Source organism: Hyposmocoma kahamanoa, unplaced genomic scaffold, assembly GCF_003589595.1.
Source record: "Hyposmocoma kahamanoa isolate Upper Pololo Valley unplaced genomic scaffold, ASM358959v1 80, whole genome shotgun sequence".
In the NCBI taxonomy this organism is placed as follows: domain Eukaryota; kingdom Metazoa; phylum Arthropoda; class Insecta; order Lepidoptera; family Cosmopterigidae; genus Hyposmocoma; species Hyposmocoma kahamanoa.
In genome coordinates this window covers 5760513-5783346 of record NW_020654051.1, presented here as the reverse complement: position 1 = coordinate 5783346, position 22834 = coordinate 5760513, and the positions used below count along the sequence as shown (strand labels likewise).

The window sequence follows — 22834 nt, the reverse complement described above, 5'->3', positions numbered from 1 at the left end:
TACTTGCCAAAAGTATTTAAAAATAAAGGAGAATAATTTTATATTAATTCCATATTTTTGAGTAGGACTGTGTTGTCCAGAACTAGCCCACGAAAATTTGTCTCATTTTGAGTTAAGTAAATATATTTTAAATGTTTTTTACAATATTTTAACTGCGGTTTGATTGACGTGTAGATAATCAAATTTTACGTTCAGCAATAGTAAAATCTTGAATTACACATATTTTCAGTTACAACACTGTATTAGCAGTGCTATATGTAAACCGAAGGAGGTTGATCCACATAGTTGTTCATTACGTACATAACATTATTAAGTAACAAATCTTTGCAGAGGCGTGTCATTTCAGGTAAAAAAAGTAAATTACGTTTTCTAACGTCTTGGCGTACCTATAACCAAAAGCTTTGCTTTTTTATATTGGTATATTTTTTAAGCTGCTATATAGTTATTTGCACTCTTCGGAGTTGTAGTGTTTTAGTGCTCTTTGTTTGTAAATAATGATTATCGAAAAAATTCTGACTAAGAGACCTGAAGATTGGTAACAACCATACCCAATACCCTAGCATTATTATTATTTTAGTTTCATTATTAAGGTTTAAGTAAAAATATTCTTAACTTAAATTAACAGTACTATCGTCACAGTGTATAAGTAATCGTGTTATTATAATAATAACACAAGTTCAACAATTATTTCTTAGCATTATTACTAACTTTAACACGATAATATCCAGTTCTAGATGGCCGTCTTCCGGTAACTAGCCACATTTGTATGGAGAAATAGGGCACGAGGACCCATAACAAATTGGCCGTGACGGTATAAAATGTTGTCCTCCAGTAGGCTACTGCACAAGTTCCCTTGAAGAAAAAAGAAGCATTAAAATATATGAGTGTTCCAAATTTGCTAATTTTAAACCATCTCAGTTGGGAGTCGATAGTAGACATACATTTAGACATACACATAAGGTTAATTATGATAGACGAATACCGTTGTTCTGCATTAAGTGCTAAAAGTTGATTCTATTTATTTTCATAAATGAGACCAGCTTCAGAGGACAGTTTTTCACTATAAACTATTGCAAACTTTGTTAAATTTTATGCACTACTTATTATTGTCAGACGATCAAATTAAAGGATACCGATCACGATCGATTTGATCCGTCTTCAAATACAATGTGTATCTATCTACAATAATGAAACGTGTAAGTTGATTAAAATATGTTTTTTGGCAAATCTGGTATCAAAATTTACAATTAGTTAGATCACAAACAAATTAATGATATCAAATTGAAACAAAATAACAACGGGTAACAATTTTCTCCAATCTCACTGTTACGTGATACGACCTTGTTACACCCAATGCTCCAATTACAATTTTTTGGTATTCTACCTCAAAAAGGCGACTCCAAGTCACATCGATGGCGTAGTCTACTAAGTATATGACATTTTTTCGATGGTACTTGCCATTAATTTACCGTTGAACAAACACAAATTAAAACTATGCATAGTAGTTTCCAAGGTAGTTTTGGTAAGTGAACATCAATCGTTCGTTAGTTTTATCAGAATAACAAATATTATCATAATTGTAATATAATATTTAAAATATAGTGCAAAAAGACCGTCAAATTGTGGCTTAAGAGTAAAACTTACAATGAAACAGAGGGCTTGCTAGAAGTTGTTTCATAATTGTTTTTATTTAGGTAACCATTAATTTCTAACTACTAATTATTTTATTGTTAAAAATACAAAATCTTTTTTAAGCTGTAATGTAAAGAAAAAAGATATCTAAAATATAGGTACACATTTACTTAGTATAGGCATCGCAATTGCACATTAAATTCTAATATTAAAATGTATTATAGCTTTAAGGTAAATGTCCCAGTGGTTGACACTGTCCCAATGTATGACACTTTTGCATTTTTTCTCAAAAAATAAGAAAACAAATATTGATATTACTCCAAAACTGTGTTAAATGTACTAGTAACAAAATCTATTAATTTAATTTAAAAACTTTCATCGATTCATTCAATAATTTTTGAATATGGCGAGTCTTTGCGAGCAGGTGATCGGAGTGTAACGTGCGCCGCTCTTGTTATAGAAATCGTTAAGACTTGGAGTACTTTAACCCCTTCATGGACAGTATACTGAAACAATACCGCGTACCAAAAGTTTTTCTTTATGCTGTAGTGACCATATTGATTCAACATAATTATTACGCTTTACCACTGACGGCTGATCCCGTCACATTCATAGCAGCACTGTAAACTGTTCTTGGAAATATTTCTTGTGCATAAGTAAGTATGGCTATGACAGTAGTACAGTGATTTTATTTGATTTATTTCAAAAAAAAGTCTAAATCTATACATTAAAATAGCGTACACCGTAAAATAGCGTTACCCTTGCAGTATAAGAAGACTAACAATTCCAAAAGAAACAATCACTAATTAGATTATATTTAAGCAGTGATGAAGGTTATTTATTTACCATTTGAATATTTAAACACAGTTTGGAAAGTAGTAAGAGAGGTGATTACTAATAGTACACTTGAGACTGATGTAGTTCCCAGGTCGTGGAAGCTTGCAAACGTGGAACCTGTGCCGAAAAAGGAAAGCAGAGCTGACCCTGTTAACTATAGACCTATCTCAGTCACTTCCATACTCGGCAAGACTATGGAACGCGTACTCAACAACCGTCTCCTGTCGTACCTTGAAGACAACGACCTCCTCAGTGATCGCCAGTACGGATTCCGACGAGGGCGATCTACTGAGGATCTGCTTGTGTATGCCTGTCACACTTGGAGCGAGGCTATAGAAAAGCAAGGCGAATCACTTGCAGTGTCTTTGAACGTTTCTAAAGCCTTTGACGGGGTCTGGCACGTAAGCGTTTTAAGTAAGCTCTTATGGGTTTCCCACTGACCTTTGCAATTGGATCTCGGATTTCTTGAGTGAACGTTCGATTCGAGTGGTTTTAGAAGGCTACACTTCCGAACATATGGCGATAGATAGATAGATAGTTCCTCAGGGTTCCGTACAGTCTGCAACTCTTTTTCTGCTGCATATCAATGATATGTTAATTTCAGGTGCCTTTGCCTATGTTGATGACTGCACAGTTGTAGATAGGTACTTGTCCAATGCAAGGGTCCGTGGAGAGGAAATCCAGTCTTGTCGAGAGTCCATGGTTAGCCGTTTGGATTTGACACTCCAGGCAGTCTCCGATTGGGGCGATGCCAATCTTGTTCAAATTTAACGCTACCAAAATTCAGGCGTGTCAATTCTCTACAAAACGCAGTCCCTTCGAGCTGACTCCGAATTTTTCGTGATATATCCATACCGATAGCCGACTGCCTCCAGCTACTTAGAATGGACCTGTCGTTCAATTTGAACTTCGGCAGACACATTGAATCCATGGCCAAAAATGCAGTAAGGAAACTTGACATCCTTTCCAGGGTGAGGCGTTACTTTACACGGGGATAGTTGCTTCAGCTGTATCAAGCACATGTCCGGTCGTGCATGGAGTACTGCTGCGACCTTCGGGATGGCTCTGCGACATATCAACTAGCCACTTTGGATTCAATTGACAATCGTGCCAAGAGGCTTATTCGTAACTCGGAATCCGTGGAGGAGAAGCTGCAAAGCCTTGAACATCGCCGTAAAGTTGCCTGCTTGTCGGTATTTTACAGGACATATCACGGAGAGTGTGCGATGGAGTTACACGATTTAATTCCGCCTTCCCCTTTTCATCACCGGGGGACTAGGCGTAGGGATCCATCCCTATGTTGTGGATATTCCAAAGATTCGCACGAAGCGTTACGCTTCCACGTTTATATGGCGAACGGCTATGGAGTGTAATTCTTTGTCTGCAGACTTGTTCCCTGAACGTTGTAACTTGGGCCTTTTCAAGGCGAGAGTGAATAGGCATTATTTAGGTGTGCATGCTCCATCGTCGACCTCATCGTCTCTTTCCATCAGGTGAGATGGAGGTGAAATGTGCACTTATATTTTATTTAAAAAAAAACACTGTACGTATCGTTTAGTTATTCATCAAATTTAAATGAAAATTAAGTAATTCATTTCACCTAGATGGCAGAAAATACCTACCTAACTACCCTGATTTTAAGTGTGAAAACACGTTTCATTATTATTTATTATAGAATAGGTTTCTACAGTATACATTATTGGTTTCTTGAATTACTAAAAAACTATGCATTTAGAGAAAAAAATTGAGGGATTTTTTACTGTCAGAAAGTTCCTTAAAACAAAATAGACAACCACAAAAGGCAGTCGCTGGCGACGCAGTGACATGTACGGTCTTACACCTCCTTATACAAACACATATTAAATACGTGTGTATAACGTCCACAAATGTATCTCAAATAAGCAGTAGGCGGCAAAGAAAGCACTTGGAATTCGCACGGTAAAGCCCGTAGTAGTTTTTATAAGATCCATATACCGAAACGGGACTGTCCATGTTTATGGTAAATGAAAGAAGAATGTCCATAAAAGGTTTGAGTGAATTTATCAGGCGGAATATTATTAATTACCGGTAAGTGTTTATTAAAACTATTTGATAACCGTAAAAACAATTAATTTTGTATGTATTTATTGATGTATATCGTTTATATTTTATTTTAGAGGCATATCAAACACTGGTGCAAAATATTAATGTTTACTAGTAGTTGACACCCATGTCAAGCACTCGTATATATGAATATTTTTTAAACTTATTTTCGACCATTTGTTAGTGACAAGTTTCTATGGGTAGTTTGAGTAGCGTTTGACATGGTTGTCAAAGACTGTTTTACTATGGGGACCCAATAATTGACAGTTGTATATTGAGGTGTCAAACACTAGGGCGTAACTAGTGTCAACTATTCGTTACGGGTATTGTTCAATCAAAAAATGCCACTAAGGCTGTCACCTTATTCTGATGATAACGTATTGAAGGCGGTAGACGAAGTATCAAGATGAATCCCTATCGCAGTAGCTGCGAGAAAATATGGGATACCGCGGATTATGTCACTGTATAAAATTTTACTAACTTAAAATTTCATTAAATTTATATCAATATTTTTGTAAATCATTTTTATTTGAAATTTTGCACAGAGACTCTAGATGAAGTACGCATTATTTTGGGTCTTTTAATATAACTACGCCTTTCTGTTACATCCGTATATTTTCTATTTCTACTTTCTAATTTGAATGTTTTTTGCACGCACTTACTTACCTTGACTACAATGGTAAGTAAATATTTATTAATTTTAATAAAAGCATCTCGATTGATTATGGTTTTTCTTATTTTTTAAATTTATTGTTACCAAGTGATTAAGGCGTTTAAATGACTATGAAATCTTAACATAACGTCCTGTCAAATACTCCGACCTCACTGTGCCATAGTCAACTATTGGGACATCAGAAATTTCGCCTGTCATACACTGGCACAATTTTAGAGGTAGCGGAAAACTGGAATTATTAATAATGCCTATAATTATTTTAAATTTTATAGTTCCTAGAAGATACATGACAAACCGTTCAATATGTTAATATGCCTGGGTAGTCAGTATGACTGATAATTAAGTACTTTTTTGGCAAAATACGTGATTTTCCGTCTAAAATCGTCAACCACTGGGACATTTACCTTACTATGAAGAATGTATAATTTAGATTCCCTTCTTAATGCTTATTTTAATACTATAATAGCATTCTTTATATTTGTTTTGTTTCACTTGTATTGTATTAGATAAAGTTATATGGAAATAAATTTATCTATGTCTTATAATCTCAGTAGTTTCGATGAAATTACAATGACGAGTGGTTTTAAGAAAATTAAACTCAAAACTCTTTGGGCCCGGGTTAGATGGAGGTTAAAGTAAAAAAGTTTGTGTACATTTGCCTCCATTAAGTATAAACATATTTTCACAGTTCATCGGATTCAAGACGTTGTCTTCGTCATCATCATCCACAGTCTGATTTCACCCACTGTTGGCTAATCCCGAAGTTTGCGCCATCCACCACCGTCCGCCGCATCTATTGACGCCCCGCGACGCGTACTATGTCGTCGACCCGCCTAGCAACAGGGCGCCCGCCTCATCTTTTGCCCATCCTGATGTCTTGCTCCATCTGTCATCACCTTGCCTTGCTAGGTATTCCGCCCAGCCCCATTTGAGTTCGATGATCCGAATTCCAGCAACCTGGACTTTCGTTCGTCGTCGGATCTCAATGTTCGGAACTCGGTCTACGTCCCTACGTCTACATACGTCATGGTGGGCAGAACATACTGATTAAACAAGCGGGACTTCAGACACTGTGGAACCTTATCTGATTTAAGGATGTCATCTAACTTGTTAAACGCAGCCCATCCCAGTTGGATACTTTTTGGCATCTCCTTAGGCTGATGCTCTTTGCCAAAGGATTGACCATGTCCGACATAGACGTACTGATCGACTCTCTCCAGATTCTTATTTCCCACCGTGACAGTGGTATTTGAGGGACTAGAGGGGTTGGCCATAATCTTCGTCTTGGACATATTCATCCGCAGGCCAACTCTCAAAGAAGCATCATGGAGTTGTTCCAGCATCCTTTGGAGATCGTCAAAACTTTCTGCAAATAGCACGAGATCGTCGGCGAATCTTAGGTGAGACAAATGGACACAATTGATGTTAATGCCGCGGTTATCCCATTTAAGGGTTTTTACATTTTATGACATCCTCAAGTACTGCTGTGAATAATTTCGGGGAAATGGTATCTCCTTATCTCACTCCTCGCTAGATTGGAACGGGATTGGTTAAATCGTGAACTCGTACCTGCAGAGTGGCTGAACGGTAGAGAACCGTTGTCTCCAATTGCGACAAATTTTTGTAAATTCCAATCTTTTATTAACATAACAGATTACTCGGGTGAAAAGGTAGTGCCAAACCAAATTTTAGAAAAAAATATTTTTTGTGCTTCACATTACCAACGCAGTTGGGAAATTAATTTTTTAAAGACGTCAGTGCATCAAGCTACACACTGACGGATCTTGCACACCGGAGGCGATATTCGAACAAATGTTTGATCACCTTGATGTGACTGTACAATATTTCGATTTAAATAGCAAATTTTTAAGGCGAGGTTTTGGAAGCGCGCCTAAATTTTAGGAGAAGTGTGGGGGTCACCTGTCAAATTCGCACGGTGTAAATTAATAAAACAAGAACAGTCGAAAAAACTGGACACAGATCCTACGTCGACAGGTGCTCGACGGCGACTGACGGTGCAGCAGGCGGTGCGGTGTATCCTTAAGCCGCTGGGGAATTTGCAATTTTTGGGGTAAATGTGAATTTAATAACTAATACGGCTTCAGTTGGAAACCAAAATTTAGCAGGTAGTATTTAAAGAGGAATATCTCCCCATGAAAATTATGTACAAAGTTAGATAGCCTGTTTTCAGGATTTAATGACGGGATAAAGTACTCGTACATCCTATCGTGTAACATATTAGCACATTCTTTAGATTATACCCTCAGGTGTATGGTATATTTTTATTTTTCTAAGACCGTTATATTTTAAACCATTTTATCTAGCAAAACAGTTTTTCCCGCTTCTCCTCTGGTGACACGCCTTAATGTGCATGCAAGTTGATGCAAAAGTAAAGGAGTAGGTACCTACTGGGGCTTACCTGAAATATAGTAGTATTTATAGTATATCGGAGATAATATAGCTGGCTTATCAAGTGATTGTAAAGCTTCATAAATTCTATATCTGCGTGATTCTTGTTAAGCAGTTTACGATGTTTCTGTTTGAATACAGGATTTGTAACCACTTCGCGCGCTTTTCTGATTACCTGAATCTAAAAGAAAAGGTATATTTTCGCATCAGTATGAAAATGTGATTGCGTGAAATTACTGTCGAGCGGTCGAGTGAGATAGATAAACAAAAATGATTTGTTTTTAGTAATAAGGGTGAGGCTAGACGACAGTAATTTTGTGAGTTGTGAGTTGCGTTTTTTGGGGCGTATGTGTCGTAATAGTGTTATGGATCCATTAAAAGTAGTATGCATATATGAAGCATTAGAAGACGATGCTACTGGGTACATCCACTCAATATGAAACGATTAATGTGTGGGCAGTTTCATGTATACAAGTTTATGTGAACATCCAGATTAATTTGTTAAGTACTATCACGTACACTTGTCGCTCTCGGTACAGCAGGCCTATTCAGAATCTTACGATAACTTTGTTGGCGACCGCTTCGTTTAGATATCGTACGATTTCTTTTAACGTTTATTCACAATAACCGAAGCGATCGTCAAACTGTCGTATTCGAAACTGAACCGAAATGATGTCACACCTATACGATTACTCGTACTTCTCGACCGGCAAAGGCTACAAACGTTATTCAGAACACAGTTATCGAATGAAAGTTACCGAACGTCCTATTGTTTACAAAGCAAGAATGTAATGGGATACGATATCGTTTTAAGACAACGTTTATGGAGTTAGTCGGCGAATATAGATTATAAGAAAATTAAAATCCTTTTATATACATTTTTAAGACTTTAAAGGCCTAAAATATAGGAATTCATTAGTCTCGCATTAAAATAAATAAATGAAACTGAAGACAATCCTGATTTTATCTAAAATAATAAAATATTTCCTTATTATATTCTTGCTTTGTAAACAATAGGACGTTCGGTAACTTTCATTCGATAACTGTGTTCTGAATAACGTTTGTAGCCTTTGCTGGTCGAGAAGTTCGAGTAATCGTACGGGTGGGCATTTCGGTTCGGTTTCGAATACGACAGTTTGACGTTCGATTCGGTTATTGTGAATAAAAATGAAAAGAAATCATACGATATCTAATCGAATCGGTCGACAACAGAGTTATCGTAAGGATCTGAATCGACCCTCATATCTTTACACAGGATAAGCGATTATGTATAGCACACCAAATTTATGTATAACATAGCTTTTATGCCGTTATACCATTATTTTCGCTTCAAATTGCCACGGCGATAGCGGAAGCCATTCGATGTTGAAAAAATTAACAGTACAGCAGGGGAACCTTATCATTTGTAACATCGTTTCTCTGCTTAGGCACTCAAAGCTAGGTCTAATTATGCTGGAATTGTAAATTTTTAGATGATACTAAACATCGAGTATATATCCAGAAATAGAGACGAAATAAGGGTCATCTATCCCTGGCAGCTCATCATGTAAAACGGGATTATATCACTTTTAAATATCAACTTTCGTTTACGCTGAGATCATAAATTAGAAAGGTGAAATACATAAGGCGCACTATGAGTTTCCGGAACTGGCCACTTAAACAATATTTAAAAACCTATTTACAACATTTGAAAATGGAACTCTTTGGCTGTAGAAGACAGTTTGTTTCATCTGACTGTCGCTTGTGTTTGCTTTGTGGCGTCATTTTAGAAATTGGTTGTCTGCATCACCATGGATTAAACTCGTGAAAATTTTCGTAGTATGATTTTCTACGACATTAAGTGTAATTTAACAGCTCAGCGGAGCTTCGGTCGACTTCAAACTGCTTTTGGCGATGAAGAACCATGCAAGACGACTATTTATAGCTGGTTTGCAGAATTTAAACGCGGTCGTGTGAATCTCAGTGACAAGTTTCGTGATGGTTCGCCCGTCCACTGCTGTGAACAACAAAAACATCGATGCTGTGCGCCGCATGATCAAAACAGACAGGCATGTGACATACCATGAGATTCGGACATCCTGAGGCATAAGCATGAGTTAAATACAATCAATACTACACAAACATTTGGGTGTGAAAAAGCTGTGCTCTCGGTGGATCCCACACAATTTGACTGAGGCTCAAAAAACGGATCGCGTCACTTGGTGCAATGCCATGCTTACCAGATTCAACGAAGGGGCGTCAAATTTGGTGTGGGACATAGTAACAGGTGGCGAAACATGGATTTATAGTTACGATCCCAAAATAAAGCAGCAATCCAGCGTATGGGTCTTTCCAATGATATGAAAGTGGCGCGCGTGTAAAGTGCCTCTAAGCGGATGATTGCTTCTTTTTTTAATAAAACTGGACACGTGGCTACTGTTGCTTTGCAGAATCGTTGTACCGTGAATAATGATTGGCACACGACCATTTGTTTGCCGGAAGTTATTGGCAAACTCCGTAAAAATAACCGTAAGCGTCGTATCATCTTGCACCACGAGAATGCTAGTTCTCACACGGCCAGACAAACAAATGAATATTTGAAGGTGAACAACGTTGACTTTATGAGCCATCCCGCGTACAGTCCTGACCTTATGGCTTTTATTTATTTTCAAAAATGAAGAACCAGTTACGTGGTCAACGATTTTCATCGCGTGAAGAGGCTGTCGAGCATGACGTCGAGACAGCCTCTGTCGAAGAGTATGAAAAATATGTTTCAGAGACTGTCACGGAGGAGTGACATAAAAGTTTTCAAAATTGGTTCATTCGTATGAAGAAGTGCATTAACGCTAACGGAGAATAATTTGAGAAACAATAAATTCATTTCTGTATAAAGTAATCCATTATTTTTTTCTTATTCATTCCGGAAGCTTATAGTGCGCCCCACGTAGTACAGCGCTTACAAGTGACATGTGTGTACGTCTCAGTATATTCTAAAAAGTATAAGTAATTAGTATAAGTAATATCTCTAACTATGGGGAGGCTGTTCCATTCGGCGGTGTGGGAAAAACAGCAAAAAAAGTAATATAAAATATGTCAATTTTCAATTTTCGTCCATTATAGTAAAGCTCAAGTTAAACTTGTCGATTTCACGTGAAACAATTGACGACACCCGTCAATTGTTTCAGATTCGGGCTGCCCAATCGGAGCGCAGTTGTCACCGTAATGATATGGCAGAATAGTTTTCAAACAAATTAAATGAAGTTTCGTCTCTTTTTCTGGTTATATACTCGATGATTTCTGCCTGCAACCTTAAATTTGTTGTCCTCCGTTTTTCACGATTACAAAAGTAGTTCGTTCGTGCAGGCTCGACTCGATTGTGTTTTTGTGTTAGCCTGCTATGTTGTTCAGGATATCGTTTTGTCAAATAGTGGAATTTATTTCCTAATTTTAAGTAAAAAAAATTCATACTAGTTTTTTATTTATTTATTTTTATAATATCAAGTGACGAGACGAACAAGATCGTGCGCCTGATGGTAAGCTACACGCCTGTCCATAACAGTTGCAGTACTACTCAGAGCTTTAAATCGCAAAGATCTGAGGGGCAACTCCACTGCGCCCATAACCCAGAGACTTAAGTTGACAAGTGTACCTGTAATTTTATCAGCACCCTTAACCCTTCAAAACTGGAACACAGTAATGCTGACAAGACTGCTTGGCAGCAGAAATAGGTAAGGTGGCAGTACTGCCCTGTACGAACTCTTTCACACGGTGGTCTACTGCTACTAAACTGCTGCTAGTTAGGGCTCGCCGCCGCCTCTATTGCTGTGCCGCCCGGGGCATTGGCTTCTCTGTTGCAGTGCCACTCTGAGCTTTAAATCGCAAAGACCTGATGGGCACTGCTCCTGCACTTGTTCCCTAAGACAAAGTGAATACAATAAGTTTGTAGTTTCATCACCGTGCCCTTCAAAACTTGGCGGCAGAAATACACACATCAAAAGTTTAGGATCAATCACATATGAATTCCTTTGAATGCCTTTGATCCCTAGATATTTTTGAGCAGTGTAGTTATGGTGGCAGTATTTTCCTCGAAGAATTCATTCCACAGAGCTAAATTGCTACTAAAAATATAAACAGAAAACTAAACAAATAAACTTACTCCATCAATAACACTTAAATATTCCGGTTGGGGTGAGCATGTATGGTATATGCGAAGAAATTTGAACATTAGATAGAATGAAATTTCCACAAGAATTGTGACTACGATGGCAATAATCATATTTAATAACGCCAGATAGAACATCCTTATCTGTGAACACAAAAGAAACATAAAATATTATTTTCAAACATTATTTTATTTATAATAGAAATGCGACGTTTGTCTACAATCTCAACTAGAGGTAAATGAAGATGAGCACTAGGGTGGTATACGATCAAAAATGCTTTTTAATCCTTATTTAAATAATAATAATATTTATTAACTGCCTCTGTGGCCGAACGGTTACCATGCCGGACTGCTACGCAGAAGTCCCAGCGGTCGTGCGGGGCTATGTTGAGTATGTGCGTTATTATTATTTATTTACAAAAATAACATTTGGTGGTAGATAGCGTACTGTATCTACAGTTTTTCGTAACAATTAAGCGATCCCCTGGCTCCTAAACAAAGAAAACTTTTATCTTAGGAGTCTGTGAAATCTTAATGTTTATATGTTTATGTTCCGAAACCAGTGTTGGGCGTTAATCAATTAAATTTAAATCAGAAATTCAATCAGATTAAAAAATCAATTCAGTTGAAATCAATTGCAATTAAATCAATTGCGACGCGTCGCAAAATAAATTAATCGCAATTAATTTTTTTAGTTGTTCTAAGAAACAATTGAAAGTAACGATTAATACCGAAAGTACGAAATAAAAGTGTCATTACGATTATGGGTTCGGGGGTGGGTTAGGGGTGTGTTAGAGGGTGGGTTAGGGGGTCGGTTGGGGGGTCCGTCGGGGGGTCGGTCGGGGGGCCGATTGGGGGCCTGTTGGGGGCCGGTTGGGGTCCCGGTTGGGGGGCCGGTTGGGAACCCACCCACACACCTCACCCGCTCACCGAAAAGAGGAAGAAGAAGAAGAGGGTTACAGAACAAAGGTTCTAAAAAGACAAATAAAAAACAGCAGACAAGGAAAAATATTAAAAAAGTTACGAAGAAAAAGAAAGTTAAGTAGGCAGATAGTTCTAGTTCTGAGGATGAAGATTTGATGGTGAATCATATGACGCTTAATGTCCATACGGTACCGGAAGGTTTTCAGAAGACACGAGAGGAGAAAAATGGGCTAAATGTCAAGGCTGTCTCAAGTGGACTCATGAGGATTGTGGAGAAGTAATAGCAGATCGATTTTTGTGTTCCTTGTGTTTGGATATATCTAAGGTTTAGAAAACTACTTTTGTCTTTTTATTATCTGTTGATTTTTGATATTGTTAAAGAAGTGCCATTAAAAATCGGGTGTACTGCGTGATTGCGAAGACGACTGCGCGAAGGCTTAAATGCGCGATAGTTCATTTGCGCGAATGGTCAGTTGCGATAAAGTTTGAATCCGCGATAGTTCATTTATGTACATTATTGAATGTTTTTATGTCCTTTTTCATGATATTTTATACAAAAATAGGGCTTTTGCTAAATTATCTCGATTTTGATGGCAGCTGAAGACGGTGGATCAAATATGTCATTAACTGTTAAGTATCTAGTTGCCCAATGAACGGAATCTTATGTGGGTTTGAGTTCTTTTTCCTTTCCGCTCAATATTTTTCCTGAAATTATGAAAAAATATCGACCACTGAAGTATAGAGCATTTAGCCCTTCTTGGAGAAATGCCCTAAAAATATTTTTTTCACTTTGACAAATTTGCGTGTCAATAGATGGCATTGTGTGTTACAATCTAATAAATTAACGCTTCCTGATATGGGTAGATAGCGCTAATCTAGTAAACAAAATAATAATAATATAATAATAGCAATAATAATAATAACGCATACACACAACACAGCCCCGCACTAAGGAAACCCTGTGTCACGGGTGCCATGGACACATCCATAGACAACCACAAATTACACCAAGACTCACGAGAGAAATAAATGTAGGCCAGACAAATATTTCTCCCGGCCCGGGAATCGAATCAGGGATCTCTGCGTGGCAGTCCGGCATGGTAACCATTCGGTCACGGAGGCAGTGACAGATAAAACAATAGCCGGAACTATCATGAATAATTTGTACAATAAGAGCGCCATCTAGTTGAATTGTTTGTTATTACTAGAAATTTGAGTTGCTCTGATTGCAGCTTGTCATTCATTATAAAACAAATAACGTGTGTGTGGATTGAGTGAGCACCCTCTGTAAAATGTTTAAAATGTGTTAGTCATTTAGTAACAGTCCTAAAACAATTGTAGAAACCAATCTTTCTATTTGTAAAAAGATAAAACAAGAGAAAAATAAGTTAATGTGTGCTCACTCAGTTCTCATAGAGGGCCAGTTAGATCTACAAAAGTATTAAGTTTACATATAATATTATTGTACTAGTTTTTAGTAAAACTTTAGTTAAACTATCGTTTTTAATTACAGATCGAGTAGTGCCTTTTTCAATTTTTTACACATACTTTCTTATGCTCACTCAGTCCGCACATTTTTAAAAGGAACTATTTCTTAAGAACTAAATAATTGAATAAAATTTCGTTTATGTCTAGATTTAGTAAAAGTTACATATGAATTTGTAAAATATAAAACAAACCACTAACGTGAAACGCTTTCGAATAATAATTATTTTTAAGTGCTCACTCAATCCTTCAATTTCTGAAAAGTAACAAACGTCAATATCTTTTGTTTTGTAAGTATTATACACTGGACAGCAAATAAACCGGGCCACCTGCTAACTTTGAACTCTAATTCGATTTTCTCAAAAAGTATGAAACTTGCAACTATCAATTTATACTTACAGAAAGTGCGTTTCATGATGATTAAAATAAATAAAGATAAAGATAAAGATAAGATAAAGATAAATTTATTTCAATATAACTTAATCTAAATATAAGTTAAAAAAAAAAAAAACAAATGTAAGGGAAGCTAATATGCAATTGGTAAAAAATAAATAAAAAATAAACCTTAATTATTATACTAATCATAAAGCTATACAATTAATTATTAGAAGCCTACCAGTATAGTTGCGATGCCTAAACTAAGTACATTATTACCTGTATCTTAAGCATCTTGTTTGTGCACAGTATCATTATATTAGAGCTTAAAAACAAAATAGAAAAACACATTGTAATCAATTAATCAAATTAAGTGTTTATTAAAGATTTTACAAAGAAGTGTCGTTTTGTAGTCATACAAATGTTAAGTAATCACAAATTAAAAAACAAAAATTAATCCGGAAACAAAGAAAAAAGTGAAAAAAAGTTTTTGGTCAGTATTCAGTGTTCCCTCCCCTTGCTCGGACAACTGCTAGCATCCTCGTATTCATTGACCTCACGAGCCTGACGATGAAATCTTGGGGAATTGCGTTCCATTCCTCTTCAATTGCGATTCGCAGCTCTGGAAGCCTTGTTGGAGCACGTACCCGGGCTCGAACCCGACGTTTCAGCTCATCCCATAAATGTTCTATCGGATTCAAGTCTGGGCTTCGAGCTGGCCAATCCATCGCATGAATGCCGACGTCGCGTAGATACTGGGTCACCACGTGAGCAACATGAGGCCGTGCATTATCATGCATCAACTGCATATCCTGGCCGATATATCCTGCGTAAGGTACCACATGGTCTGCGAGGACTTCAGTAATGTACCGATGCGACGTTAGTCCACGTGTAAGGCCCGTCGGTTCGATGAAAACCAACGCAGTACGTGCGGTTAACGAGATGCCGCCCCAGACCATTAGAGATCCTTCTCCATATGCAACAGTTTCTTCGATGCAACACTGAGAGTAACGTTCTCCAGGGCGACGATATACTCTCTGACGTCGATCACTACCATGTAGACTCACCCTGGTCTCATCAGTGAAGAGCACATTACCCCACTGCTCTAACGTCCAATCCATATGCCCTCGAGCAAATTCAAGTCGTGCTCGACGGTGAGCTACGGTCAATGCTGGGCCTGTAGCAGCTCTTTTTGGAGTTAGGTTCCGTTCGGCAAGTCTCCTCCTTACAGTATCTGAACTTATGCTCACTTGGCGTTCATCACGCAGACTTTGTTGAACTTGAACTGCGTTGAGGCGACGATTTCGTAGAACAGTAAGTTGGATATAACGATCATCTGCTGCTGATGTAGTCCTAGGTCTGCCCGTACCTGGGCGGCGATTGAATGCTCCAGTCTCTAGGTATCGTTTATAAACTCATTGCACCGAAGATCTGCTGATTCGAAGTCTTCGAGCGACCTCACGTTGCCCAATACCTGCCTGAAGGAGCGCTACAGCTTGAGCTGCTTCCTGAGGTGTCGTATCCATTATTGATCGAAAAAAGTAACAAAAATACACGCGTCTGAGCCAACGATACACAAACACTAAAGAAATGAAAAGAAATATCCAACTACCCTCACTATAGAAAAACGATCCCAAAACGCGAATTTATTCAAAACAGAGCAAATCGTTAGCATTGTGTTTGTTACTTAATTGCAGTGTGAGTTGACGGTACTTAAGATTAAATTTATACTCATTTTAATCGTCATGAAACGCACTTTCTGTAAGTATAAATTGATAGTTGCAAGTTTCATACTTTTTGAGAAAATCTTATTAGAGTTCAAAGTTAGCAGGTGGCCCGGTTTATTTGCTGTCCAGTGTAGATATTATAATTGGTAAAGTTTTAGTAGTAATTTCTACTAAATATCTGCCGGTATGGCTATGGAACCACTGGTAACGAATACTCGAGAACTCAAATCCTAACATAAATAATAAAAAGTAATTCGTTTATGAACTGTAACTACAAACTCGCGCCAATTTCTTTCACTCGTACTTTTTTTTATGATATGTGTATATACATACAGCCTAGTTTTGTAAATATCATTAATAATAATGATGTGTATGTTATATGCGTGTGACTTAAGTATCCTAGGATTTCTTTTCTTGACTCGAAATTTTGCACTTTTATCATTTTTGCATTTTTTATCGTCGTGTAGTGCAAGGCCGCGTAAGTAGCTTTTGTAAAAGGCGTGTCTACACAAAACCTAATTTTACAGGAGAAGGTGTTAACGTTATTACTTTGTTATTCCAATTGCTACGATTTTCATTTTTACACAGTAAGCATTAATTTATGTTGGCTACGGACTGCTAATAATAGATTCCCTTAAATCTTGTTCATTTACTTGCCACGTCATTTACGCGGATCTGATTTGGCCGCGAACTGAATAAGTTACGCGGTATTAAAATCAAAGGCATATTGTTATTCACCGATTTCTGGCCTTTTTAGTCAATCGCAACTGGGGTTCAGAAGGTGGGTCCCAATCTTATAACTACGTACATGCAAAACGCAAATTCGCTACATGTTTTAGATACGCGGAATTATCCAATACTAGTTACACATCATTAGTTGCACTATCCGCGACAATATGTATGGTGTTGACCCAACACCATATTTATTGTAATTGTGCGGACTTAAAAAGAAAATATATGTATATGGTATTACTTATTTACCATACAACCTCTTCATAATACTATATTGTGGTGCTCAGTATTATATGAAGAGGCTATATGGTAGAACCATAACCTCCTTAAATAGATGGGCAAAAACTTATGAAAAAAATAAAATGCACGATTATACCTACACCAAATACTTAAAAAAGGCGGTAAAATAAACGAAAGTACTTCGAAGTCCTTTTTTTAATTCTATTTTTTGTATTGTTTATATTCTTCGCGAAAATGAGTTCTATTATAACAAACTAGTGGAGTAATTTCACTTCAAAGTACCTACTTTCGTTTATTTTACCGCTTCTTTTACAGTATATGGTATGGTGAAGTATATTCATGTTTCACATTTTTTTCATAAGTTTTTCATACATACAGCCTCTTTACATATTACCGTGCACCTTAATTAAACGCACAATAATATAGACCACATACAATTATTTTAATTCACTCAATTATGGGCGCTGATACTAGTGAGCATTTGGCTGTATGACAGTTTTTTCTATAATCTGTTTACATAGCCATAGCTCTTTGTTAGTTATTTAAAAGTTTAAAGCAGCGATTCCATTTTAGGGCAACACCTTACATATTCGTAACGATGCAAATTTCGACTCAAGAAAAAACTTGGTTTTTCAGTTACACGCACAATAACATATACATTATTATTATAATTATTATTAATGATAGGTATTTACAAAACTATAGACAGTATGCACATAATATCATTAAAAAAAAGTATGAGTGAAAAAAAATTGGCGCGAATTTGTAGTTACAGTTCATAAACGAATTGCTTTTTATTATTTATGTTACTATTAGCTTTGGGCATTTTGGAGGGAAAAGCGTCGTTTTTATTTTGACTTTCAATTATTTTGTGAAATCTAGTTTAAAGTGGAATAGGATAGTGCTATTGTGCCTTAATCGAAGATTAAAACGCCAAATTATACGAATCTCGTACTAAAATACCCGTATCGGCCCGTTCTGAGGAATCCGGAGTCAATCCAAGCACGCCGCCTCAAATTGCCAATCCTCTTTGTGGCGGCCATATGTACAGAAACATAATTAAACGAAGACATGGCTCAAAGGACTTGTATCCAAGCCAAAATTACCAATAAAAAAAAAATTCATGTTACGATTTCAGTTCTCAAGTATTCGTTAGCGGTGGTTCTATAGCCAATATTCAATAAACACCTAAATAATATAATAATGGAGTCCGAGCCCGTATTTGTTCGTTTGAGTGATAATGAAGTTGTTATGATGACTAAAACGTAAGTATACTCAGTAATTAACACTTTATATTAATACATAACTTATGTAGAAAGATATTCATTTTTTTATTAGATGTATGAAAATGCGAAATTCTAATAATCAAAACGAATTCTGAAACGGCAGGTATTAGGTAGTAGTAAATTACTACTAAAACATTATCAATTATAATCTCTGTAATACTTACAAATCCAAAGATATTGACGTTTGTTACTTTTCAGAAATTGGAGGATTGAGTGAGCAATTAAAAATAATTATTATTCAAAAACGTTTCACATTAGTTGCTTGTTTTATATTTTACAAATTCATATGTAACTTTTACTAAATCTAGACATAAACGAAACTTAATTGACTTATTTGGTTCTTAAGAAATCGTTCCTTTTAAAGACGTGCGGATTGAGTGAGCATAAGAAAGTATTTGTAAAAAATTGAAAAAGGCACTAATCGATCTGTAATTAAAAACGATAGTTTAACTAAACATTATATAAACTTAATACTTTTGTAGATCTGACTGGCCGTCTGTGAGAACTGAGTGAGCACACATTTAGTTATTTCTCTCTTGTTTTATCTTTTTACAAAAAAAAGAAAAAAAAAGAAAAAAATATTGGTTTCTACAATTGTTTTAGGACTTTTACTAAATGACTAACACATTTTAAACATTTTACAGAGGGTGCTCACTCAGTCCACTCACACGTAACAAATTAGTTACAATAAAATAGCTATTTGGTACTCGTCACAACACCTGGTGCACCGATAGGTATTAAATACCCGACTACTCGTACAGCTACGCTGTCTTGTATAGCTATTAGCAGACCTCCTGAATTATTGTAATATTAATCTTTGTAAGTGGGTTTACCTGTATTCTCCTGGCTTTACGGGGTTTCATCTTTTTCGGTTTCTTTTCAGAAAATATTATATTTAAAAAGAGCCCTAAACTGACTATAACCAAAGTAGTCATCCAAAGAAACATATAATTAGCGATTCCCTGAAATTTTATAAAATTAGGTTAGCAAGGGGGTAGAACATTTCATAGGAACATCTCATGGTGGCAAGGGATTAATAAAAAGGTGCGGCACTATTTAATTTTCTTCTAAATGATGTGCTTCATTCGCGAAAAAAAATCTTTTTTTCTTACCCACAGACATATCTAAATAGACGCCGCAAGCATCGCGATCTGTATGAAAACCAAGCGTGCCACATTTTTTGTACCTTCGATGACGTCACTAGCGCTATTTAGTCATGGGAAACCTCCTTCGACACTAAAGAGATAGATTAAATCGAAGACGCGGCCTAAGCACGTATTTATACAATAATAATTTTTCATGTATTTGTTGATTATAAGGAGCCGTGAAAAATTAATGTAGTAATATAATACCAAAATAAGATAATTAAATCGTTTATTAAGGTGTTTTGAAAAAAAAAAGACAAAAACTATGTATATAGAAAATTTTTCTAACATTTTGTAAGGTCTCATTATACATATATCATTCTTTTGTTTCCTAAATCGATCAGAATCGAGAACTGTGTTGCATCAAGTGAACATCATTAAACGTAAAATTTGACCTAAAACTTGACGAAGCTGAAGTACCACGCAACTGAATACGAAAGTATCGCTCGTTCGATATTCATGGGTTATTAAAGAAAAACCTCAAGTGTACCATACCTATTAAAAGCCACAACGTATTACCTCGCATCAGCTTTGCAGTATACGGGATTTTAAAAAATATGAAAATTTCAAATCGATACATTTAGGTTTATTTTGACTGTTTCGCATTTATAATTATTTTTATAATTATTTATTGTTTAATTTTATTTCATAAGATTCTCCTAAAGTATTTATAATATTAATAGTATCCATGTTTATAATTAGTAGTACTTTTTACCTGAAATACAGGAATTTCCTAGTTCAGGTACATGTGTTATTTTTACATTAAATCGTATAAGTAGTCTTTAGTTTTCTCTGTACATTATGTTACTGAACAAACAATTTTATTTATTATTATATTTTATTTATATTTATTATTTAATAATTTTATCGATATTGATATTATTGACAATTTTATAGCACAGTACATAGTTCCGATTTCGATTTTCCGGCGTTTGTTCAAAAACTACTTTTGAACAAAATCGCCGGAAAATCGAAAAAATTCATCGGCGTTTGTTCAAAAGTAGTTTTTAAACAAACGCCGACTGTTCGCCGTCTGACGCCGCTTATTCGGTGACTATTCGATAAAATACGTATGACTTCGCGGCGTGTGAAAGAGATGCACTAATACTATGCGACACTGCACACCGAATACGTTAAAGTTCATTCGATTTTCTAGACAAGTCCGTTGCATATTCGATAAACGTATAGAGCTGTGTGCGTTTTTTTGCAGGATAAACACCGTGTGAACGGTTCTATATCTTAATGTAAGCGCCCACAGACATATATCTATGTAGATAGACGCCGCAAGTGTACGTACTTCATGTGCCCAAAATGAAATTCACTTATTTGCCGCTGCTACACTTCAGAACGCGCTCGACCGTTATCGTACATAAACACCAGTCGATAACGCGTAAAGATGCATAATTGTGCCATTACAAACTGCAAAAGCACCATAACTGTGGGTAAACTGGTAAACGGGGACGTTTCCTTCCACGGGCAAGTGATTTTGTAATCAGAAGTGCATAATTTATTTCAAAAACAATTATTTTGGTTTTGTATGAATTTCGAGAAAACAAATATGCATCACAGTGTATGCCTCATGTTTTGTAATACATTGCGGCTTGTACTTGGTGCAATATATTTGTGATCCTTTGTTAATACGCCATGAATATCGAACGAACGCACTTTTGTATAATGCCTTCAGTTTCTCGATTCTGATCGATTTTGAAGTCAAAGGGACGAAAATTATTATGACCTTAGCAATATTATAAAAATATTCAATAACTCTTTTGTTAAAACGTTTCGTTTTTTTTTCAGTTTTGTAGTATCTATTATCAGTAGCATCTGCAATTTCGATAATTTTTGCAGCACGTTGCCTCGAATATCCGAATATGGTGAGCAAATAATTAGATACATCGCCGGATATGTAGTACGAGTAATCCAAAAAATATATAATGCAAAGAATTAATTGTGCACTGTCTTTACAAAAATCTGGAGTTGGTCATATGTATGAGTTCGTTGCTTTCGAGGACGAAGGCGGTCTAGTTTATTCCACCTAAGATGCTATCCAAATATGCAGAGTAGCAGAGTTAGAAATCCGGGAAATAATGTGATTTGTTTATCACAGAAATTTCACACGAGGCCGTCATTAAGTAAACCTCCTCTGATTAATAAGATTTTACCTCATTTTGTCAGCAGTAACATTTTCATTTGTCTTGGCATTCATCAATTTGATCAATTACCAACAGAAAACCATCTCTTAAAATTAATTAAGGCAGTCGCAAGTTCATATACTGACGTGCGTATTCATTATTTAAGTTAATCGATAAGATCTTCTATTACAAAAAGATATTATATAAAAAGCTCATTTTATTGGCAGGACAATAATTTCAATATTTGAAGTCGAATTAAAATCTTAATTTTTTTTAAGTAATCCAAAATTTTTTTTAAGGAGTACGGTACCTCCATAGTAGTCTCATTTAATTTTGAAGAAAATCATTCACCTCTAAGAGTGGCTGTTCACGTATGGAGATTAATTTTTATAAATAGCGCCTAAATTGTATTATAAGGACCAATTATTTTAATGCTTGATTTCGCTATTCTCCAATTCAAGGCGTTTTTCTCTAAATATACTTACTTTGAGTAGTGAGAACCAATTTTTATTATCTCCTGTGTCAAGTTCCGTATAGTGGCGAACTAGGAGATGAATCCGGGTTTGCTCACTTTCCGGTAACCGATTTCAATAAAACTTGGCAAATAGATGTAATTCCCACGTACTTTTGCGGTCGGTTTTTCTAGTACTCTATACTGAGATTATTATTACGACTACTTGTAATCAACAAATACTTGAACAAAAATTATTATATTTAGAATCGATTAATTGAATGGAATAGCGTGTGAACGGAAGGAGCGAGTGAGCGGAAGGAGATTTCATCACTATAGTCCATTCCAATCCATTTTGAACAAAAAGTAAACAAACCTGTTTAGTTAAAATTCTAAAGCAATCACTCGAAAAATCGAAAAAGTAACACTTTCACGTATATTTCAAAGATTTCGACTTCATATGTCGTCACTTTTTCCAACAATATTCATTTGAATAGCATCGTAAAATCGTATTTGAAAAATGGTAGTTTAAAAGTGAGGTTCTTATTCATCTATACTTCTAT

General features: G+C 36.0%; 1 protein-coding gene across 2 annotated transcripts in view; it reads right to left on the bottom strand.

Annotated features, from left to right (window-relative positions):
• Window positions 1-22834, bottom strand: part of LOC113233807 — a 44594-nt gene that overhangs the window by 16744 nt on the left and 5016 nt on the right. For both annotated transcript variants that reach the window (XM_026469018.1, XM_026469019.1), the window contains 4 exons: window positions 19377-19505; window positions 11769-11918; window positions 7644-7814; window positions 709-852 (listed from right to left, as the gene is read on the bottom strand). In XM_026469018.1, coding sequence (XP_026324803.1) covers window positions 709-852; window positions 7644-7814; window positions 11769-11918; window positions 19377-19505 — 594 coding nt within the window. The remainder of the gene's footprint in view (window positions 1-708; window positions 853-7643; window positions 7815-11768; window positions 11919-19376; window positions 19506-22834) is intronic.